This window comes from Pinus tabuliformis, chromosome 4_2 (genome assembly GCF_031772625.1).
Source record: "Pinus tabuliformis cultivar Carrire ecotype Pingquan chromosome 4_2, CPIR1, whole genome shotgun sequence".
NCBI classification, from domain to species: Eukaryota; Viridiplantae; Streptophyta; class Pinopsida; order Pinales; family Pinaceae; genus Pinus; species Pinus tabuliformis.
Window position 1 is genome coordinate 984,357,486 of NC_142304.1, and position 25,071 is coordinate 984,382,556.

Consider the following 25,071-nt stretch of genomic DNA (forward strand, 5'->3'; position numbering starts at 1 on the left):
AAGATCAGACTATATGGGTCTGAATTGCCTCCTTACGAGCTGCCTGTATTTATGCCCATGATAATTTTTTCTTTGGAGTTCATCAGGCAGAGCTTAAACACTAGACATGATTTTTAGCATGTAGAACTCATTTTAAACGAGTTGAACTTTGAAGTAGGAGAAGTGTGTCATTATGATCCTCATGGTATTGTTTCTAGTAGAAGGAAAGAGATTAATTCCTCTACCTATGAACATGATTATATACTAGAGGTAGAATGGAAGGCTAATCTGTGTTCATGGCCCATCAATACAGAGATGGAAATCAAGACACCAAGCACAAAGGAAAAGTCCTAGAAAATGAGTATTAATGAGGTAGGGAATACTGATATGGAGGATGCATCCTCGACCAAGAAGGCGAATTTTCAAGATTAGACAAAGGAGGAGATTAAGGTAGAACTGACTAAAAAGAACCTTGAATGGTCAGGCTTCCAAGTACAACTAGAGGATCCCTAATGTGTTTCCACCCCTAGTTCAATTGAGGTAGTTATCTTGGGTTCAGTTGGAAACACATCAGCAGTAGGCCTTAAGTGGGAGGAAGGGAAGCTAACAAAGGAAAGGAACACGAAATTTAGGGATGAAATGTTGTCATAACTGGAATCTCTTTTAGTGCCATTTCAGACTGGACCCTTGGCTTCCATGGATCTAGAGAGAAATCAGATAAGGTTCTCCATGTATTACCCTTCAGTGTAGTCCCTCCCCTCTGGGCCACAATTCATAGCAATGGACTTATCTCTAGACATTACTAGTGTCCCCTTGTAGATTAAATCAATTTACACAAGCAGGCAGGGGAGATGATATCTAGTGAATTAAGCAAGGGAGCCTTGACCATCAACAAGGTCGAGAAGCCGTTGGAGAAAGCAACTACTAGGGTAATGTAGGAGAATTCCAACTCAACATCCCTCCATCTCCAAAATGAAGGTTACAAGGAGATTATTATCAAGTTGGGTGTGGATCCAAGTGATAAGGATGTCATAGATGCTATTATCAAATCCTCACAGTCATAAATACAATCACTAAGGCAATAGCTTAAAATATCTGTTGCGGAGCATGTACAAACCAAGGAATTGGCATAGGTTTAAAATGAGAATGAAATCTTGGCCAAGGACTTGATTGAAAGGAATAATGAGGTGGTAGAACTCAAGTTGAAGGTAGTTGAGCTGCAAAAAGATCGATTCCCATATCTGTGATTTGGTTGTGTTGGATAACCCATAGAACCCCACTGAGCAATTAACTAATTCCCTCACAGGTTTGCAACTGTAGGAAAGTTAGCTTAACAAGATATAGATTGAATTGGACAACACCAAGTACACATTGGAGAATAAGGAGAAACAACTCAAGTCCACCAAGGCAAGTGTGGATTAAATTAATAACGAGTATCGGGTGGCGCAAGACGATATCAAAGCACTAAATAACAAGTTGAAGGGCCAAATTACTCTCGTTGAAGCCACACAAATATTTTGGGAAGATATTGTCTTTGAAATAAATAAAGTATGGCAACATCTGAAATTAGTTGTAGAGAAGAGGGCTGCAGTGAAAGCCACTAAATTCTCCGTCTTTTCGTCTAAAGAGGAGGATGCCAAGAATGCCAACACTGTCGAGACATTTATCAAGCTCCTTAACAAGAAATTAGCTTATAATTTGAGGGTGATAGACATCATTGTCCTTAACATGTGTGATCATGGAAATCATCAAAATGATTCAGAAGAAGGAAGTGAGGGATAGGGATGAAGCATGCGTGAGTGAGCTAGAAAATTTGTTTGCAAAATTCAATTCTAATTTAGACTACAAAACTATTCCAAGGACATCCACTACCATTGGAGAAATATGAGAAATTATTAGTTGAGGCCACATGAGAAGACAACCACTCTCAAGGGAAAGACCATAGTGAACTATCTGCAGAGAGACTTCAGTTGTTGTGGCTTTGTGAAGACCTTGTTCATCGCCCAACCAAATTACACTTACCTCACAAATTTAAGGAAGGCCTACAATACCCTTATTCACACTCCCATACTATATCTAGCTCTATGGAAAAGGTGTGACCAGTTGATTAAACCATCACGAGTCTGGGCAGTGGAGCATGGGTCCACTTCGAAAGATTAAGCGAGCTAGTAGTGAATATTTTTCTGATTTGGAATCTGGACATATCTTTATCATTTTGGAAATTTGGTAAATATTTTATTTTCAAGAAAGAATCAAGTTTTTAAATCAATAATTAGGAAAACTACGCCATTGACATGCTCACATGGTTGATTAGTTTAGAAAGTTGTCGCACTAGAAGATATTTTTGTAATTGTTTTTGTTGAGACCCTCCATTTATTTGTAGGGGCTCAATTTTCTACTCTAGAGATTGTAATATTCTGCAAGTTTTGCAAGTTCTAAGGATTTATGACGTGTATGCTGTTCTGGAAGATTAATGAAGAAGTTTTTGGTGATTCCAACTGATATGTGGAGTATGTGATTCTATCTTTGTTTGTCATTTTCATAGGTGTTTCTTTCCACTTAGAAATAGTGTAATTTTAGTTGTTGGAACTCGGTCTTATATGTCAGATTTATCTATGTCATGATATGGAAAACAATACCTGTAATATATGAGATTGAAGGCCTTAAGATGTGCTCCATGGTTTCGGATTTCATTCTCTTTGTCTATTCATGATTCCACTGAAATTTAGTGCATAGGATTCTATCATTAGCCCTTTGCACTAGGCTTCCTTCTTTTATTCCTTCCTTCACCTATACTACAATAGTCAAAGAAACTTCACTATCTATGTGTAGGCCACCATGGATAAACTTTAATTCTTTGGAGCTAAATATTGTTAATGTGTAAAATGTGACTTTCCTTTGAGTAAGACAATTGAGCCATATTTAAATAGTTTTATTTTTAACTCTTGAGCAACATTTATTTATCTTCAAGAGAGATTAAGATGTCCTAGGCACTGGCCCTTCTCCTCAACCTGGGGGTTGTCTCTGGGAGGACAACAAACCCCATTTTTTATTTTGAATATCCATTTTGAAGTCACCACATATTTTCCTTTCAGACTTGGCACAACATCCCATACTTCATTCTTCATAATTGATTCATATTCTTCAGCTATAACATCCTTCCAAACTTGTTCTTTCACAACTTCTTCAAAGTTGTGAGGCTCAGCTTGAATCATATTGATCATTTCTGTAGCATATCCTTGGTACCTACATGGGTTCTTTATTTCTCTAAAATACCGTCTGGTGGGAACATGTTTCTTGGCATCTTGTAATGTGTCATGAAACCAAAGTAGCTTGTTCCTAGCAGGAGGATCACATGGGGGAGGATATAAGGGGTCCATGGGCTCCATGGGATCATCAACAATGTCTCTCTCAGATTCAGGCATGGAAGGACCTTCTAAAATATCCATATCATTATTTTTATTCTCAAAAGGAGGCAGAGGAAGGTCCCTTGCTTTCCCAATGACAACATCTTCAATGAATGTTACATTCCTACTAATTTCAACTTTCCTTTGACCATGAATATATATTTTTAATGCTTTAGAATCTTCACAATAGCCAACAAATGTACCTTTTCTTTCGGTGGCCATCAACTTGTACCTCTTGTCCTTTGGAACATGAAATATATGGGGCGCCCAAATATATGGAGGTGATCAACATCAGTATTGACACCTATGAATACTTTAGGAGTTTTGTTGTCCACTGCTTGATAAGGCACCCCATTTTGAACATATACAGCTGCATTAGTAGCTTCTCCACAAAGAAACTTTTGTAGCTTTTGATCATGGAGCATGGTATGGGAAGCTTCTATAATAGACATGTTTTTTCTTTTAGCCATTCCATTTTGTTCAGGATTTTCAGGCATAATTGTCTCTTTCTTGATGCCTTCCTTCTTGCAAAAATATATGAATTCATTTGAAGTGTACTCTCCACCATTGCCAAACCTGAAGATCGTAATTTTTTTTCCCGTTTGATTTTTGACCAAATATTTGAACTCCTTGAACATTTCAAAGGCTTCATACTTATGCTTCAACTAATATATCCAAGGTTTTCTTGAGAAACCATCGATGAAGGTTATATAGTAGAGATGGCCACCAATGCAGTGTATGGGAATCATAACACATATGTTAGAATGAATGAGTTGTAGGATTTCATTTGTCTTGTTCTTTCTAGAGGGGAATGGTACCCTTGTCTTCTTTCCACTGGCACATCGAGGACATACTCCATCATGTTGGGCTTGAACATGGGAAATCTGGAGACCAATTGCTTCAATTTTGGAAGGGTTTCATAGTGTATATGGGCCAATATTAAGTTCCATATCTCTCTTTGATGATTAGTTTCATGGACCAATGCTAAAATAGGTATTCTAGTCACTTTATGGAGTATTTCAAATCTATGTCCCAATGTAAATTCATCTCTAATAGGGAATCCCACTCGGAAAGTAAGTACTTTTCCCTTGATGAAGGAAACCCTAATCCCTTTGCTTTCCAAAGAATATATAGATACCAAATTCTTCTTCAACCTCGGCACATACATCAAATCATGAAGCAAAGTAGATTCGCCATAATCAAAATGAAATTTAATACATCCAAAGCCTTTGACGGGATGAGTGGAGTTATATGCTAGAAGAATATTCATATTTGACTCCCTTTCTACCAAGATAGAGAGAATCCCCTTATACCCAGAGAAATGATGAGATGTCCCACTATCAACCAACCAACTATCTCAAGTATTTAGAGGAAAGGAACTAGAAAGTGCAAAAATAAGAATATATCCATATTGATTTGCAACATTACATTCATACCTAGTATTTCTTGACTTCTTTTGAGGACGACGATCTTCTTCATGATCACTTGGAACATCTCTTCTTCTTCTATCATTTCTTCCATTAAAATCATTTCTTCGGTCATATCTTCTTCTTCGATTACTAAACCAATTATTGTTGCTTCTGATGTTGTAGCATAGACCATTGTCCTTTTTAGGTCAATCTCGATCATAGTGAACTTTATTATGACAATTGTAGAATTCAATGTGTGATGATTCCTTGACTCTTCCATTCCTTCTATTTTAATTTCAAGGAGGATGCTTTCTTGAACTTGATGGACCTCCTTTTCCTTTCTTCTTATGAGTGACAAAAGAATCATGATCTCCTTCTTCATGCTTTTGTAACCTACCTCTTGAGATCATTCTTGATTCTTCTTGAGTGAGCTTTCCAATAATCTCATCAAATTATTGGAAGCAATTGTTATTGCTTATTTTAGTAATGAAGTTTTCCCAAATAGGAGGGATGCCTCTAAGGATTACCACCACTAAGTCCTTGTTTGACACAGTTTCCCCAACTCTTCGCAATTGATCTCGAAGACGATATATACCATAACGTAGGATTGCATGTACTATCCTTTATTCATTTCATATCTTTAAGTTGATCCTTCAAGGATATGATCTCATTCAAATTGTTGACGTCATATATGTCTTCCAGCTTATCATACTTCCTTAGACTTATTCAAATTTCCAACATAAGCAAGTAAATGATCTTGTAAATCATCAACTATAATTTTCTTTGCTTTTAACTCACCTTTATTGTAATTATTCTTGGAAGTAGCGGAAGCATTCTCTGAAGGCTCAAGCACCTTTCCTTGAATGTATTCCAAGGCATCATTGTCTTCTGATATGATTCCCAACCTGATCTTCCATGCAACAAAGTTATATTGGTCACCTAGCTTATCATTTTCATTGAAGAAAGAGGAAGACATATTTACTTGATTAGGTAGACTCCTTCAATTTTTCAAAAGGGGATTTCTCTAGATGTTGTCTCCTTTGGCCTTTTCCTTCATTTTAGCTCTAATACCATGTTAATTTTTACCATCGTCACTATCTCGTTTCAATTACATTAGCCCAATTCAATTCTTTAATTAGCAATATTTCAATAGAAATGAATACTTTTCATCAGTTAATAGTAGCTAAAGATAGAATAGTAAATGCAATGACAATATGAGACAATCAACACAACAAAAAGAGACACCATATTTAGTCAACAAGGGGGGAGACCCTTTGAATTATTCTTCTATTAGATTTTCATAAAATGTCCAACATAGAGTAGAATGAGCCGATACAAAAATATACAACAATATCAATCAAATAATATCAAAATAAGATCCCAACAACAATATTGATTTGAGTCTATCTAGACCAAATGAAAAATTAAAACCCTATATCCCAACCTCATGGAGGGAGAGTTATGTGTGCAAATGAGATGATCCAACCACATGGATGAGCTTGCATGCCTATGTTTATAACCGAAAATTCCATGTGTCAACCCTACGGCTAGAAACATAAAACCCTAATCGCACATGCCAACTTTAGACCCTGCAATTACGGACCCGTAAGGACCAAATTCCATGAACCCACTTCAGACCTATGTGAACCAATCCAAAGAAGAGAAGAAGAGGATGCTTGATTATCATTTCCAAATGAGGTTGAGGTCACTTGTATTTATAGGCTTCCAAGAGTGTTTGGTTTCTCATTAGGGTCAACCTGGCTATTTGTGCATATGTGGGATTCACTTCAAAAATAAACTTCCCCTTGGCCAAATCCAGTGCTTCAAAGGTCAAAATTGGTACTCTCGGAAAGAGGAATCTAGTCCCATGATTGGAATTTGTCACTGATCTTCCAAATTAACACTCTTGTAATCCAAATATTTATCTTATGGTCATAAATGAAAGATTCTGACATATTCTCATCATCTCCTCAAAATCAATGGATATATTTCAAATATTATGTAGCTTGTATCTCTAAATTTATGTTTACCTTTTCACATTTACCTAATACAATTATGAAATTGTCATGAAAATTATTAAATAACAAATATCATCCTTTGGATACATGTTTATAGTTTCACATTTACATAATAGAATTATGAAATTACCATGCAAACTATTAGATAACAAATGGCATCATGTGAATATATGTGTACCTTTTCATAGTTACCCAATATGATTTTGAAATTAACATGAAAATTATCAAATAACAAATGGAATCATGTCAATAAGTGGGTTTATAAAATGAATGATTGTGTTAGATCCATAAATTTTAAAAGGAAGAAAATGAGGTCGGTGTATATCAACGACATTTACTATTGTGGTTGTGCCAGTTAATAACTAGTAGTGTAACGATATAAATTAAATCGATGGTAAAAAAAAATAGGCATCAATCCATAAAAAGTTTTTTTGGATGTAGTGGGGTCCCCACCCATTAACTATATATATATATATATATATATATATATAAACAAATAACCAAAAGTGAAAAAAAGGTGTTAAATTTGATACTAGTAGGAACATTAAAATTTAATCTTCAAAATATTTGTACATAAATTTCATATTTGCAACAATAAGTAAGCTAAATGATAATGCTAACTCCTTATACTGGCGTGTAAAGAAACAACTATCTATAAACGTAAAAATAAAAAATTACAATTTAAAAGTTGACATTAGATATGTATGTAGTATTAGGCTGCCAGTTTTGTGGAAACTCATTATTTGTGACAAGAACTTTACTAGTGGAAAGGGTTCTAAAATGAATGGAGAGAGGACCATTGAAAGGGTAGTTCAAATCCTAGTTGGCACCCCAACTCCTTTACACGAGTTTCCATGAATTAGAGTTTGCCTACATAATTAAAAACAAAACATGTAGAAGTCAAATCTTCCTCCATTGTACACCAACTAGAAAAAAAATTCAAAATAACCCTATAGAACACCTCACATGCATTAGTTCTTCTGATTTAAGATCACCGTCTCCATTTTGGCACTCAATAATGAATGAAATCCAATTAGTTTGGGCACCAGGTTCGAGGTGGAGTACAATATTCATCCGAGGATATTGGCAAGGTACACTAATAAAAAGATAAAGTGACAACATTTTCCAATGTTCCACCCAACGCTTGACATAAAACCTGCATGGCAGAGATCAAGAAACTGGTGGCTAATTAAGTATGTCGTTAAAGACACTATAAATAAATATGACATTTTTTAACAAAGAAAGAGAAGGGAAAACTAGATTAAATGGATTAGAGTACCTTGTGACTGAAGTAGATACCAAAGAATTTAATGTCTATTGTATTTAGTGTCTGCAAGATGGGACAGATTTAATTTTCTTTTCCACATTTTGTTTACACTTGTAGGATTGAGCATAGATGATGGGTAAAGAACAAAGTAGGAATGGAAAGTCCGGAGGAGGACCAAGCAATGGGTTCAAATTACATGATTTGTACAATTGTAGTTGATAAGAAGGAGAAGGAAATGTGTTAGCTCAACCTTTCAAACAATTTTTTTGATATTGCATGATTCACATGCAGAAAAGATAGTTAGCTTGATCGTTATGGGAGATGAGATGCAGGCCTGAGGCCCATAACCAGTTAGTTATGAGTATTTACTTGACCATTTTAAAAGAAAAAGTATTGAGTCATTTGCTCATGGTTTACTTAACAAAGCACTAACGGGTCTTAAAAATTAAGAAATTGGGACTAAATTGGAGTGGTGACAAAAGTGATGTTAGTAAGTGTTAATAGATTTTGAAAAATAATTGTGAAAATAGCTTTTTAAGATCGAACTTTGAAAAAAATAGTTAATGGTATGTATTAATTGTAATGGTTTCCAAAAATATTTGCAAAAAATAGTGAGACATATATTAAGTGTAATTGTTTCCAAAAATTATTGCAAAAAATTAGTGAAACATGTATTATTTTTAACTATTTTTAGAAATCATTGCAAAAAATTAGTGAGACAATTCTCCACATGGTGACTTCTTAGAGTTAGTTGGGCTAGATGGTATTAAGGCTTAAATAAGACATTAATTTTTTTGTCCAATCAAGTGTTTACAAAATAATTTTTTAATTATAATAAAAAATACGTTATTTATGTCTAAAGTTTAACATTAGGCTTTTTATAAGTCAAAGCTAAACTTATAGCCATCAAACTGCAAATCGATTGCTAAAGTCCTCCTTCGGTTAGGCCTAACGAGCATTAAAACACTTACTTCATGATACATTTAACATTGATGAAATGAAAAAATCATAAAAAATAATTCAATTATAAGTTTATTTTGAATTATTGTTGTTGTTATTATTATTAATTATAAAAATAATTAATATATAAATTAAACATATATACATTTAAAAAACCATGGAACAAGATTCTTAACCATGGAGATTTACCCCCACTTTACCATGAATATTTTTAATCTATAAATATGTTTTGTTATAATAACATCGACCAATATCATGACTTATCAATACCACATGCCCAAAAAACCACAAATCACTTCACATTTTTTCTCATTAATCAATTTAATTAAAAGGGGAAAATGACATTACTGCTTTCGAGATAAATCCCAACCTTTGATTTGACTATGTTGTTATGAATATTCTAGAATATTTTGTGGAGGTTAAGTCCATACCATTCACCTAAGAATTATTGAAAACTAGATTTAAATTCTAGAAGCACTATTCCAAAATAGACACACATATTGACATAATTACTTTTGCTAAAATTCGAATTGGTCTCTTTTATTTTGGCATGGGATGTGAGTTTTGTGAATAAACTTTTCAATAATTACATTATAGTGTTTACAATTAAAATGAGGAAATTGTTAAAATGCAATAGCTCATAGTTGTGTTTTGTTCATATGGAACATATTAAATTATAATTTTACAATACAATGATTGTCATCATCACTTATTTTATAGTATTTTGTTGCATCTCTTCAATATTGATATATTAGATAATGTTTGTCATTGTCATATTACAGATTGACAAAAAATAATAAAATTCTCAATACATTAATCTTGATTTAGATATAATATAAAAAAATAAATCTAAATATTGAAATCTAAATGCATATTGTAGCAATTTGATATTAATATTTTTTTTATATACTTTTCCAATTGAAATTATCTATTTTGGAATTGAAATTGAAACTTCAAATTTTGAATCCACAGTGTCATAATTGAAATTCACATTTTTAGAATATAAATTATTCAAAATTCACATTTTTAGAATATAAATTATTCAAAGTTCACATTTTTAAAAGGTAATATTTACATTTTGAGTCCAATTTTGCAATTTAAAAACAATAATAATTTTCACATTTTAACAATCAAAAATCATAAGTTCTTAGTCTAGATTTTAAGTTACAAGATCAATTTTAACAAAATTGGAAGTCTATAAATAAGTGCCAATGCTATTACTTAATTTGGAGTATCAATTGAAACCTTGTTTTACAAAAGATGATTTTTGATTATTGGAATCAAAGCTAAGCATATTTTATGCTAACTAAGCATATGATATATTTTCACTTATAGAAAGAATTAATGTTGTCATTAGTGGCTTGGTACAGTATAGTTTCATAGGGATGGATACTAGGTTGAATGAGAGGTACAAAAGTAATGTTCAAGTCACCATAATTGAATCATCTATGAAAATATTCAAAGATGTAGGCCAAACTTCAAAGAGGTTAATTCGCTAGTGTGTTATAGAGAAAGAGCGCACATTGGACTTGACCTTTTATTTAAAGGTAAAAAATAATGGATTTTTAATGCTGGAAGACAAGTTTTATTAATTGCAAGGGAAATGTCAAAATTGGGTTATTGTTTCTGAAGGTCAAAATAAAGCATGTAATATATGTTGTAAATATCTTAACCTATTCTAACTCATGCAAATTTCACAAAGCAATCTTGGTGTTTGTTGTCACCATCTGCAAAATGTGTTTTTAGGTACTAAAAGAGGGCCAAAGAACAGAGAGGTTTGCAGCCATCTTCCAAGCCACATAAAAACTTAAAGCTAAATCGAACCCTCTCCATTGCGTAGTGCTCAAACTTGTCTTTCCAACGGTATATGGAACTCCCCAAATGGACTCCAGAATCAAAAGTTAGAGTAGATTGAAGTTTCCTTTTCAAAGCCAGAAAACAAAGAGAAAATGACTAAGGGTAATCTCTCGACATATTGGATGTCACAAATCAGAGATCCTGGCTCATTGCAAATCAAATATTGCAAAATCAGGCATCTTGGCATTTAACACTTCACATAGCAGAGCTCCGATATTGGTTATCACACATCGACGATTTCTCATCAGTGGCACTAAGCGCATATCAGCGATCCAATGAGTTGGGGCAAGCACATCGGTGATCGCAACAACACAAACATATTGCAAGTCAAAAATCGATGATTTTGGAAGTGATCACTATGAAGAAATTCCGGGAAAAGAACGTCGATAGTGTTAAAGCATCAGGAGGGCTGAAAACAATTTAACAAAGGAAATCAGTTGCAAAACCAGAAGAGGGCTAACCGTTTCTCTCTCCTCGAGGGGGTTGTGCCAGAACATCATTGGATCTAATAAATGAAACGTGGTTACACATGATTGGTTCGAATACATGACACTTGGCAGCACATGGTTGGTTTTGATAAGGTGCACAGGGTAGTTGACGTCAGCATTATGTGGGGGTATGGTGGCCACATGGCAGGAAAATTCAACATTTTAAGGGGTCATAAGGGTGAGACATGTCACCACTCGGAAGGTGACATGTGGTAGAGGAATACGTCACATCAATGACCGACAATCAAAGGATGAGCATTGTCGCTCCTAGTGAAACCTCCGATTGTGATTCGCCGATAAAGGGGCTCCGACACAGGGGTTAGCCCACAGTCACATAAAGAGCTAAGGAACCAAGGGCTAAACATAAAGGGTGATCAGTGATCGCAAGTTTCACAAAGGTGCACCAAGGACGTGGATAGGAAATCATCAATTTACCGACCTCTGATATGGTCTATAGAGGAAAATAAAAGAAAAGGAGCTGAAATCTTTAACAAAGGAAAAGGGTTCCTGGACACGAGTCCAAAGTCTCTAGTGTCTTAGGGATAGGCCCCAGGCCTTAGCCCCTGGTCATACATGAAGCAATGCAGAAATGGGATAAACCAAAGGGAGCCAAAGGAGATCGAGACTCGTTGTTCTGTAATGCCTTTAAGATGTCACGATGCAATAAAGTACTAGTATTATGGCACAAAACTCTAAATGCGTATGGGTCTGCAACTGCAATATTAAATAAAAGCATTGAGGAGTGGTAAATCAATATGGGGGCTCAGGAAGACTTAATGCCTCAGCGTGGAGCTCCACTCAGTCATACAATGTAGGACTACCAAGTCAATCTTTGCCTCTACTCTGTAACAAGCCAACACAGTTGATCACTACCAACTCTAGAGAGTGGTGAAGCCAGAAAATTAAGGCAAAAGCGGAAAGAATCGACCGAGAAGTAGGAAAGGCATATCATGGCAGAGACGTGGCCTGATCAGGGACAATCTCAGAAATGGCATAGGGGTACTTCCTCCATCATCATACAGTTTTCATTTTCTTATTATTTCTGTAATTTTTATTTATTTTGTATGTATTTCACTTTAAAGAAGGAATCAAATCCTTATTAGAATCATTGTGGGTAGCAGAGCTATCACGTTGCAAGACATATAGTCAAATTGGACATATAGCCCTTCGCTGATATATTTTCTAACTATTAATTCAAATCCCCCCCTTCTTATAAATAGAGGGAAGAAACAATTAGAAGTGGTTCCAAAATTCTGCACCCGCAGTGTTCAAAATTCTGTGATTCCACTTTTGGTTCTACTTGCCTATTCATTAGGGACTTGAGCGATATCTTGCTAAATGTAATGGAATAGTGATTTAGATTCGAGGATTAATGAAACTGTTTTTTTGATTCCTATCAGAGAAATCTGTAGTATGTTTTCTCCTTCGTTTATCACTTAATGTATGGTTTCTCCCTCTGAAATAGTGTAATGAAGCTGTAGGTTTTACCCTTCTTCATGGTTGTATATTTGTTGCTAAGTAGTGACAATACCTGTGTTAGCTATAGATTTACTTATGTACATGTAATGTGCACAGATTTACTTAATTTTAATTGGTGATGACTATATCCATGATTAACACTCCACTATTTATGTCATTCCACCTCTTCAATCTTCCATACTTCTGTTGGAACATTGTTGCTTAGGATTTAGTTTTGTTTATAGCCCTATGCATTGAATTCTGTGCTTTCTTTCCTCCTCTTCATGTTACTATAGCGCCAATATTAAGGTTATTTGTTGTTGTGAGTCGACCACCAGAATTAGTCATTTCTCTTTGATATGAACTAGAACTACCCCCTGTGCATTTAGATCCCTGTATGTGTTTGATCTGATAATCACCCTATGAGTGATCTCAGTTAAGAATTATTAAATAGAGGTATTACAGACTCATGTGTCGGTGTGTGTCTAGGTTATTTAAGCAACGGATCGATCAGATTGCAAATACATAGACACTTGAAATGGAAGACAACAGAGAAATACAGTAAGCAAATATAAGAACACAAGAAATTAATAAGGAGTTCACCCTATCCTCCAGGGCTACATCTCTGGTCCAGCTTTCAATGGTGGCCTTCTTTTATTGTGTCTTAAAGTAGAGAATTACAAAGAAGGAGCTCAATATGAGTCTCCTGTCATAGGATAGCTTGGTAGGGTGGTTCTTGGATTTCCCAAGCCACTAGAGTACACATACTCTTGGCCTTACCAGCTTTCTGACCTCTTGGGTCTACAATGGAAGGAGCCCAATGTGGTGCTCGGTCCGGACAGATCCCCTTTAGGGATGGCTCGAATTTCTCAAGCCCTCTGGTGCCCGATGCTGGCTTTGGTCAGCTCGGCTCTCTGTCTTCTTCCTGCTTTTTGCTCTTTCTATCTGCTTTTCTCTGTTCTTCCGTTTGTGTGGGTGTGTCCCTTTTGCTGGTCTGTGCATGGCTTTAAAGCCACTCGAGCTCATGGCGGTTCGATTCCTCTTCCAACTCCATTGGCTCACCTGCCACAGCTTCGCTTGGAGTTCCCTGTCTCGGCGTCATCATTAGACTCACAAGGAGCGACCACTTGTCCTCCTGCGAATTGCGCCAGCTTCCTTCATTGGTTCGTTTCTTCAGTTACATTATGGAATGAGTCATTTGCCACCTTGGCGATCATTTAGACTTCAAATTCTCTCATGTCGCGGCTTAATCCCCTGTCAATTCCGTCTTCTCCATCGGGTGTGATCTCAGCGGTTAGATCTGGAGCCCCTAGATTCGATGCCATTCGCTCGTTTCATGTGGTTGACTTGCTCGACTGTTAGCATGCGATGAGCCACGATTTTCTCTCTCCTTCGCTTGCCACGTGTCGGGCGTTGAGTGGAATCGCTCTGTTTTCGCCAAAACTGCTTACCACCTAGGGATGCCCCCAATCAATACCGCCGGTTTTTGGAGCGCAGGTCCCGCCATAGCCTTTAGCTTTTTTTCTCCCACGGTTTTCCCAGCTCTCATGTGACCAAGAGCTCGGGGCCTCTCCATTTTGAGGGTTTTCGCCCAGCGTAAGCACTAATCGCACATAAAAAACTCCATCCGTTTCTCGATCCGGGCCTCCCAGGGGCTAATTTCGCCTCTTGCGCAGTCTCCATGGGCCTCGGTCAGTGCACTTTAACCGAGGTCCTCGTTGTTCCATGCTGGCTGCCAACTGCCACTGGTTTAGAGGTGTTTTTGATCGTTGCTCTTAATTCTTTGAAGTCTGTCCCAATCTGGTACAACCATGGTTCTTTCGATTATTCTTTATGGATCCAATTCGGATCACGGCCTTCCCACTGATAAGCTTTTGGACCACCAAAAGTTGGTTTTTATTTCAAGCATCGACTAAGTGAAGGTATTGTTGTCTCACTTGCCCAATCTCAATCCACTTTGCACTGCTCGACTTTGAACCTTTGAGTCCAACTCTGAGGTACTCAATATCTCTTCTGCGCGTTGTCCTCACCTTCCTGTCCAAGACTGTGTCTTCTTGCAATTCATTCAGATATTCAGGTAGCAGGTCATGAATGGAAGGCAATTGACTTTGCTCTTCAGGATCCTCAATCATTGAAGGTTCAAACAATCTCAAGCAATATGCATTCACTTCTGTAGCAGACTTGGGTTTAGGCCAGTTTACAATAACTGCCACTTTAGAGGGATCTATCTTCAATTCACCACCCCTACTATATGACCCAAATAATGTAGAGAGGTTTTGCCAAATTCACATTTGGAGAGTTGAACATAAAGTTTTTCTCTTTTCAAAACATCTAATGTCTGCTTAACATGCTTTAAGTGTTCCTCCCATGTTTTACTAAAAATCAGAATGTCATCCAGATACACAATAAAAAAATCATCAAAAAAAGGTCTGAGTACATCATTCATTAATCTCATGAAAGTAGTAGGAGCATTGGTCAAGCCAAAAAGCATAACCAGCCACTCATACAATCCTTGCTTTTTTTTGAAAGCAGTCTTCCATGCATCTTGCTCTGCAACTCTGACCTGATGGTATCGACTGTGCAAGTCCAGTGTGGTGAAATAAACGGGTTTTTTCAATTAATCCAAAAGATCATCTATGCGAGGAAGGGGATAACGATTTTTGATTGTTATCTTATTCAGTGCTCAGTAGTCAATGCACATTCTCCACGAGCCATCTTTCTTTCTTACCAAAATGATTGGTGACCCACATGGTGATGTGTTAGGCCTAATGAACCCCTTCTCGAGCAACTCCTACACCTGCTTCTTGATTTCAGCATTCTCTAAAGCAGACAACCTGCACATTCCAATGTTAGGAAATGGAGCATCTTGCTGCAAAATAATATCATGTACTATTTCCTTTTTGGGTGGCAGACCTTTAAGTTCTTGAAACAGAACATCATACTCTGAAACAATCTTTTCTATATCAGCTTGCTGCTTAGCATCACAACCCTCAAATACATTGGTTTTATCAGGTTTCTTTTCCTTTACAACCATTAGTAAGAATTGTTTGCACGAATTTATCATTCTTTTCATCTGCCCTGAGTTTATGCGAGTATATTTATTCTTGAGCCTATGAGCTCTTACAAAGTATTCGATTCCATCTTTAACAAGTAGATATTTGTTCTTAGCTCTATAGAAAATAGCCTTTCTATCATACAAGTAAGGACTCCCTAAAACAATTCCACATATATCCAAAGGAATTATGTCTAACTCAACCTCATCTACAAATGCTGACTCAAAAGAAAACTTGAGTTTGCACTATCTAGTCACTTGTAGTTTACTTTATCATTGAACCATCCTAATGGGTATGGTTTCTTGTGAGCTGTAGTTTCTAATCCCAATTTTTTTACAATTGCTTCAGAAATCAAATTTACTTGTGAGCCACTATCAAACAAAGTGTCAATCTTTTGATGTTTGGAAACAACTCGAATATGGAAAAGCTCATGTATTTTTCTCTCATGTTCTTCATCAATAATAGATTGAGCAGAATTACTAGTAGATGCTTTAGAACTCTTACCTTTTATACATGTGGCTGCAATGATTGTTTCATCTCCTGAGTCTGACCCGAAATATTTCTGAATAGTTGCATCAGTCTTCTTCTTCTTACCCTCGGACTTCTTAGGTCTCAGCTCTGGATGCAGAATCCAACAGTGCTCATCATCATGCCGATCCTTTTTACAGTGAGTGCACGAAGCTTTGCTTTTCTGTGCAGTGTTATCCTTCCTTGCTTTCCACTTCTGCTTTCTTTTCTCCTTGCTCTTGCTTGCAGTGGGTTGGGATGGTCCCCCAACTTCTGGATTTCCATTCTTTCCTCTAGCCTCTAGATGAGTAGCTCGTACAAATACCTCATCTATACTAGTTGGATTAAACATGACGATGGTATGCCTCATGTAGTTGTGTAGACCACCAATGTACTTCAAAAGAGTCTCTGGTGAGTCTAATGAGATCCCTAGAATCAATGCTCTCTTTCTAAATTCTTGAGTGTACCCTTGCACACTTTGCCCTTTCCACTGCCAGAGAGTTTGCCAACTCATGATGGCTTGTTGCATGTAGGCCAATGGATAGAATTGCTTCCTAATGGCAGAAAAAAATTCACTCCAGACAGAGATAGTCTTACCATGTCCTTTTATGTCAGCTTGGGTTCTGCCTTCCCACCAAACCAAGGCAGTGCCTCCTAGGCGTAAGCTTACCAGCTGAATTTTGATCTTGTTTGAGTCGATGTTCTGCACTCTGCAATACACATCAATTTGTCTAATCCAATTTTCCAACTTTTCGGCATTTAGCTCTCCACTATATAGGCAAATCGAATTTAACATCTAGCTTGATCAAAGATGCTTTCTTATTAGCACAAGGCTATTAGGAGGTGTGAGAAAGCTTTCCTCTTTCCCATTTCCTTTTGAGTGGTCATGGGAATGAGATTCACCTTCTTCTTTATCTTGTTTAGAGTCTGATGAATCTTCATCCTTATGCTTTCTAAAATCCTTATACATTTCTTCTACCATAGACTTTATAGCTAGGAAACTCTCTATGAATTGAGGGTCTGGACCCACGGAACCTTCTTCTGACATGGTTTTCTGAGGATAGACTCTCTCAATCTCCGGATTAGTTTCGACCAACTCTCCTTCTCCTAATTTGAGCTTACAACTTAAATCTCTGATACCACTTGATCTGATAATCACCCTGTGAGTGATCTCAGCTAAGAATTATTAAATAGAGGTATTACAGACTCATGTGTTGGTGTGTGTCTAGGTTATTTAGCCAACGAATCGATTAGATTTCAAATACATAGACACTTGAGATGGAAGACAACAGAGAAATATAGTAAGAAAATATAAGAACACAAGAAATTAATAAGGAGTTCACCCTATCCTCCAGGGCTACATCTCCGGTCTAGCCTTCAGTGGTGGCCTTCTTTTATTGTGTCTTAAAGTAGAAAATTACAAAGAAGGAGCTAAATATGAGTCTCCTGTCACAAGATAGCTTGGCAGGGTGGTTTTTGGATTTCCCAAGCCTCTAGAGTACACAAACTCTTGCCTTACTAGCTTTCTGACCTCTCGGGTCTACAATGGAAGGAGCCCAATGTGGTGCTCGGTCCTGACAGATCCCCTTCAGGGATGGCTCGAATTTCTCAAGCCCTCTGGTGCTCGATGTTGCCTTTGGTCAGCTCAGCCCTCTATCTTCTTACTGCTTTTTGCTCTCTCTATCTGCTTTCTCTGTTCTTCCGTGTGTGTGGGTGTGTCCCTTTTGCTGGTCTGTGCATGGCTTTAAAGCCACTCGAGCTCATGGTTGTTCGATTCCTCTTCCAACTCTGTCGGATCGCCTGCTACAGCTTCGCTTGGAGTTCCCTGTCTCAGCGTCATCATCAGACTCACAGGGAGCGGCCACTTGTCCTCCTGCGAACTGCGCCAGCTTGCTTCGTCGGTTTGTTTCTTCAGTTACGTTATGGAATGAGTCATTTGCCACCTTGGCGGTCAATTCGGACTTCAAATTCTTTCATATCGCGGCTTAATCCCCTGTCAATTCTGTCTTCTCCATCAGGCGCGATCTCAGCCGTTAGATCTGGAGCCCCCAGATCCGACGCCATTCGCTCGTTTTGCGCGGTTGACTTGCTCGACCGTTAGCGCGCGATGAGCGGCAGTTTTCTCTCTCCTCCGCTTGCCACGCGTCAGGCGTTGAGTGGAATCGCTCAGTTTTTGCCAAAATTGCTTACCGCCCCGGGATGCCCTCGATCAATATTGTCAGTTTTTGGAGCGCGGGTCCCGCCTTAGCCTTTAGCTTTTTTTTCCCATGGTTTTCCCGGCTCTCATGTGACCAAATGCTCGGGGCCTCTCCATTTTGAGGGTTTTCGCCCAGTGCTAATCGTGCATCCAAAACTCCCTATGTTTCCCGATCCGAGCCTCCCAGGGGCTAATTTCGCCTCCTGCACAGTCTCCATGGGCCTCGGTCAACGCCCATATGATTCAAAAAAAATGAAAAATTCACTATAGTAAATATAATCTACATTCCAAAAAAAAATGAAAAACCCACTGCAATAAATAATATTAGTAGGTAATAGGAAGAATAATTAATACATAAATGTTCCTAGACCTGCCATGACCACCACTTCAGCACCTAAAAGAAACTGCGATCACAATAACTGTTTGACATCCCAAAAACAACAATAATAATAATGGAGTGGAACACATGGAACTTTGACGTAGGACACAATTTTATATTTAACATTAAATTTCAATTCCGCAATAATAATAACTGTTTGACATCCCAAAAATAACAGCAATAATAATAATGATGGAGGGGAACACATGGAACTTTCAGGTAGGACATAATTTTATATTTAAAATTAAATTTCAATTCCACAATAACAATAACTGTTTGACATCCCAAAAACAACAATAATAATAATGGAGTGGAACACATGGAACTTTGAGGTAGGACATAATTTTATATTTAACATTAAATGTCAATTCTGCAAATTTTTATGGGAATCCTTCTGCCCTTCGTGGCAAAAAAACAGCACACAAATGGTGATATTGCTCAGAATTATGATGTATGATGGACAACTTTGCACAGTAAATACAACACAATTATCGCACATTCTCATGACTGTTAATTTTGCACCTATATTTAGCTGCGATAGCTATTCTACTCAGCAACATCTGAAATGTATTGGCTATCTAAATTTAGAAACATCTTTAATTGAAAATCCACCAAAGTCCAGTGGTTTAGAAGAGAATTTCTAAATTTAGAAGGTAAAATCACAATCTCCATAGGTTCCATAAGTTTCTGGTTTCAATAGATCAATATTCAATCCCTTTCTCTATTTGTAAGCAGTCACGAGAGTTTTGATAAATCGCAGTCAATAGAACCCAGGTGCAAACGCTTCCTCGACCCTCTTCGGATTTGAATTCTGAGGAAGAGCCATGTCATCGTTCATCGATTTGGTCTGTAAATAACACAAAGAGCCTCTAAATTCAAAACAAAATCTAAAATAGTATTTCTAGTATTTAAATTGGCAGGTTTCAGATAACGTTGTAAAACTTTTCATTCTTAATTTTGCTGTGATGGAAAGATTAACCTCATTTTCTACATGGGTGGAGCATGGAATAAGCTTTTGAAATGATTTGCTTCTTCTTCTAATGTGGTGCGGCAGGGAATAGCATTTCATTCTCACTCTACTTACTTCCCTTCCCGATCTTATTCTTGCTGCGATGGAATGATTGGCCTCTTTTTCTAGCTAGTTGTACCAGCTAATATTCCCTCATTCTTTTTCTTACTTGCAGTTGCTACAAAATCAGGAAGCACACTAATATACTGCAATAATTATTCTACGAGGGTCAAAGGAAGCATGGCAGAAGCAGCTGTTGTTAGCGCGCTTATAGGCAAATTTATTCCTATGGTCGCAGACAAACTCTCCGAACATGTATCGCTGATTGTTAATTTCAGAAAGGATTTTGAATTTTTAAGTGAGCAGCTTTTTTCCATTAAATGTCTTTTGAAGGACGCCGGAGAGAAAAGGAACTCCGTTTCAGTGTCAAATTGGCTTGACAATCTTGAGGATTTTATGGCCGATGCTGAGTACCTACTCGAGGAATGTGGGGCAGCTGATAACTTCTTTGTGAAACTGAAATTCCGGTTAAAGATGGGCCGCAAAATGAGGGAATTAAAGGAACGACTCGAGAAGATCCAGAGGAACGCTGAAAGTCTCAAATTGCTTCCTGTTTTAGATGTGAATGCTCATGCTCAGGTAAGGCATGCAGACAGTTTTATAGAAAGCCGGGAAAGATCATATGCTCGTCTTCAAGAATCACAGATTGTGGGCATGGGCAGCGATATTCAGGTGATTACTAAATGGATATTGAAGGAAGATAGCCCTCCAGTCATTGCCGTTGTGGGCATGGGAGGGCAGGGCAAAACTCTTCTGCTCCAACACGTTTTCAACAGCGAAGTGGTCCATAAACGCTTCGACTGTCAGGTTTGGTTAGCAGTTTCTCAGAAATTCGCAGTTACAGAACTTCTCCGTGATATGGTGAAGCAATTTGAGCGATATGAGAGAGCCAAGCACTTCGAAGGAAACGACGAAAGTTTGGCCAACCGGCAAAATGATAAAAAAGGGGCCTACGAGCTAGATGATAGAATGTTGACGAACCTAAGCGAGCAGGAGCTTAGAGAGAAGATTGATAAATTTTTAGATAAAAAAAGTTGTCTATTTGTTGTTGATGACGTGTGGGACAGATTTGCTAAAGAGAAGATTGGGTTGCATTCAGAAAGCAAGATAAGGTTGTGCTGACGACCAGGGATGAAGAGGTTGCAAAGGCTTTTGGGGCTGGACCTCAAATTCTCCGCAAAAAGAGTTTGTCAGAAGAATACAGTTGGCAACTATTCTGCCTCCATGCTTTCCCAGATGGTGCACACCATTGTCCAGAGGCGCTGGACAAGATAGCCCACGAAATTGTTAATAGATGCGGCGGACTGCCGCTTGCCATCAAAACAATAGGGGCTTATTTGGCAACATCAGTAGAGGGGCTTCCTAATCATTGGGAATGGACCCTTGGTCGTCTAAGTGAAGAATATGTGATGAGAGACTGCATTATGCCATCATTGAAGTTAAGTTACCAGGTTTTGCCTCATCATCTAAAGCCTTGTTTTCTTTACTGCTCTGTTTTTGCTAAGAATACTCAGATAGAGTCCCAAGGTTTAGTGCATGCATGGATTGCTCAGGGATTTGTTTCTGTACAATTACAAGAAGCATATGATGTAGGCTGCTCCTACATGGAAGAACTTATTGATCGATGCCTCATCGAAGTTTCAGAGGTTGGTTGGAATGGGCGAGTATACAGTTGCAAAATGCACGACTTGCTGCATGATTTAGCTGTTGAGGAGCAAACTAAATGTTTGATAAAACCCGGAGGACAATTGAAAAGCATGCCAGCGGAAGAGTGCCGAGGATTGCGTAGAATTTCATTGATGAAAAATGAGATATCTACAATAAAAAAGGGCATCCAATGTCCACGGCTCCGAAGTCTATTGCTATCTGATAATCGCTCTCTTACATCAATCTCCCCTAGTTTTTTTGACAATATGAGATATCTGTGTGTGTTAGATTTAAGTAGAACTTCCATTACGTCATTGCCCAAATCTATTGGAAATTTAAAGCTTTTAAAGTATCTGAATTTATCTGGGACGAGGATTAAGAAACTACCCAAGTCCTTGAGTGGTCTCCGGCAGCTCCAGTTTCTGGATGTTAGTGGGACCTATGTTCAAAGGCTGCATGAAGGGATAGAAAAGCAAAAACATATGCTACATTTGAATTTAGAGTGGATATATCGTAAACGCCTTGTGGGTATATCTAAGCTCATCAATCTACAGACATTGAATGGTGTCACTTTCGATCTTAGAGAGTCACGCAGTGCCAGTGCCAGTGCCTTGCAATTGAGGGATCTCAAAGAATTGACCCTTCTTCAACACCTATCAATACGCTTTGTATCAAATAGTGCTGATGATGTTACACTCGAGGACGAGACACTGGAGGACGAGGGGACTTTTCGGGGCATGACAAAGATGCGGACCCTACATGTTCGTTCTGATCTTATTATGAGTGCTGGTGCGCTTACCCTTCATCTTCCAACGGACATGGAGGCCATGCAACGCCTTGAAATAGTTCATCTTGAGTTTTGCGCGGTTCCTAAGTGGATTTTTCAGCTTCGGAATCTCATGGAGCTATCATTATCCGGGCTGCTAAAAAGCTCCAGTGCAGATTTTAGAGGGTTAGAGAATATTCCCAATCTGAAAAAGCTACACTTGGGGAACAATAGGAATCCAGACTTCATTGAATTTCCAAATGAGTTTGGGGAAGCAGGGGCATTTCCCAAACTGGAAGAGCTGGTCATAGACTATTTTCATCATTTGAAAAGCATTCCCTCGCTCCAGGAGGATGCAATGCCGAAATTGAAGTGTTTGAGAATCTTGGGGTCCAAGCCATTGGAAAATATGCCGGAAGGATTAATGAAGCTGAGGAATCTTAAAGAAGTAGAGGTGGAGACGCGGGTCCACGTTGATGATGTGGAGGGCTTCGAGTACACGAAAAGCCGTTGTTGGCAAAGTTTTAAAGACCGCGGAATTAAGATCAAAGTGGAAGTAGTATCCGGTCGGCCATATGTGGAAAGATTAAGAGTGGTGTGAAAGGTGGAGGATATGAATGATGATTAGAGATGAGATAGGAATATGTAAATGTAAATGTAAAATCGTGATTCTATTGTGGTATCTTTGTCATAAATATTGTTTTTTTTTTAAATTTTGAAACCATTGTACAAAGACAAACATTAAAGTTACTTTATTTTGAAACCATTTTACAAGTATGTGTACTGAAACCAATAGACAAGGAAGAGTGAAGACATCAGATAATAAATTATTGTGGGTGTCTATAAATCATTGTTAATTCAAGGTATTTAACGTGTTCGCATTTTTATAGAAATATCATTGTCATATAAAGGCGTTTGCAGTGTGTTTAAGGCGCTGTAATTTTAAATCGTTTAAGGGAGATGTGAAAATTTTATATGTAATTTAATTAATTTTTTTTCTCATCTTTGTGATTTTTTTTATATATAGTTTTGTGAAAAACTTATAAAACTAAAATTGTGAAAGCATTTTTTAAAATGTTTATTTTTATAAGTATTCAAATATTGATTTTAATTGTAATTTAAATTGACGTTTTAATGTTTATAAGATAATAATGAGTGATTAAAATTTTTATTATTATTTAAAAAAAATTAATGTAAAACAAATATGCTTTGATATTTAAGAATATTCATTTTAACATTTGAGTTTTTTATATATTAAGTAGTTTTAATTTATAATATTATTTTTAAAATTTACAATAAAATTAAGCGAATTTGTCATTATTAAAATAAAATGTATTTTTTTGTTTGTTTAAGTAAATTTAATTTATCTAAATTTAAAGTAATGAATATCTATGTAAATTATAAATAATATTTTTGCTTCTAGCATAAATAATAATCTTAGAAGATAAAAGAGGACATTCATATGACATATTAAAGAGGGAGTGGGCGCAAGAGGGTAATAGCAATGGCAGTTTCCTTAGAGTTTTAGTTTTATTGTTTGTGTACACGCCCTACAAACATGTCGAGTTTCTATCGGATAATGAATGTGTTTTATCAACTTTTTATGTGTAACATACAATTATTTGTCTTGGTTTTTAGCGCTTTTGGCCTTCTTTTTCCTACTGGGTTTTCAAGGGTTTTGTTGGGGCTTTGAGCAGTTTGTGTTGGAGGTCATTGTCCAAAATTTATTTTAACGTGGGAAGGAGTTTCCCCCATCTATGGGGGACAAGGTTTCTCTGGATTATGCGGTGGACACCTCATATTTTTAGGCCATTTGGGCCCAACCGACATCTTCTAGTCACGAGACTCAGGATGGGAGGGCTCTTAGCTAGTTTCAATCAGATTTCTCAACTTCATTAGGTTTCTTAGCCCCGTGTATCACAATGCCCCTTACAGCTAGAGGTAATTTACCATTTTCTGTTGTTGATTTTCAATTGGATAGGGGCTTGGTGGTAATGTCATTGTCAAGGGCTCCTAAGGGATTTTGTTGCTTCCATGAAGCGTTGATTATTCTGTGTCATTGGTTTCTTAGTCACAGTTCAAAGAACCCTGTGATTTGGGGTTTGGTCCCCGTTGTTCTATTACTTTCCCTGGTGTATTAGAGGGTCATTGTTACAATGAAGTCCTTCTCTTCCCCAAGGTGAACCATACACTTTTCCCACCACACATTCCTTCAAAAATCCCTACAATGAGCAGTGTTTTGACATAAGAAAATGACGAGAGGTCGCTTAATGAGGGTCTTAATTCTTAAAATCTAGGTAAAGTTTCATTTTTTGCCTCTGTTGGAGGCCTTGACAGAAAAGGATAGAGTAGAGTTCATGGAAAATGATAAAAGGAACATTGTGTGAAACAAACTGACGAATTACAGATGGTTTTGCCTCTAAGCACAAATATTTCTTTATAGAAGGAATATGGCCTTAGTTAGACCTCAGTGGTGGGTCAAATCAGGGAGAATTTCTCACAACCTCAGGGGAATGAAAGGTGAGGTTAGTGCTTAAGAACCCCTTGTTTGTGCAGTTTTTAGCCAAGGGGTGGATTCACCTCATCTTATAGGATGATTTGGATGTTAAA

The 25,071-nt window shown here is 37.3% G+C and overlaps 1 protein-coding gene across 1 annotated transcript in view; it reads left to right on the forward strand.

Moving 5' to 3' along the window:
* LOC149172970 (disease resistance RPP13-like protein 4) overlaps positions 1-23,354 on the forward strand; it is a 45,966-nt gene extending 22,612 nt beyond the window's left edge. Inside the window, exons 3-4 of the mRNA XM_089426525.1 lie at positions 20,164-21,019; positions 21,127-23,354. Of these exons, the coding sequence (XP_089282651.1) occupies positions 20,164-21,019; positions 21,127-23,062 (2,792 nt within the window). The 3' untranslated portion in view covers positions 23,063-23,354. The remainder of the gene's footprint in view (positions 1-20,163; positions 21,020-21,126) is intronic.
* The last annotated feature ends 1,717 nt before the right edge of the window (positions 23,355-25,071 follow it).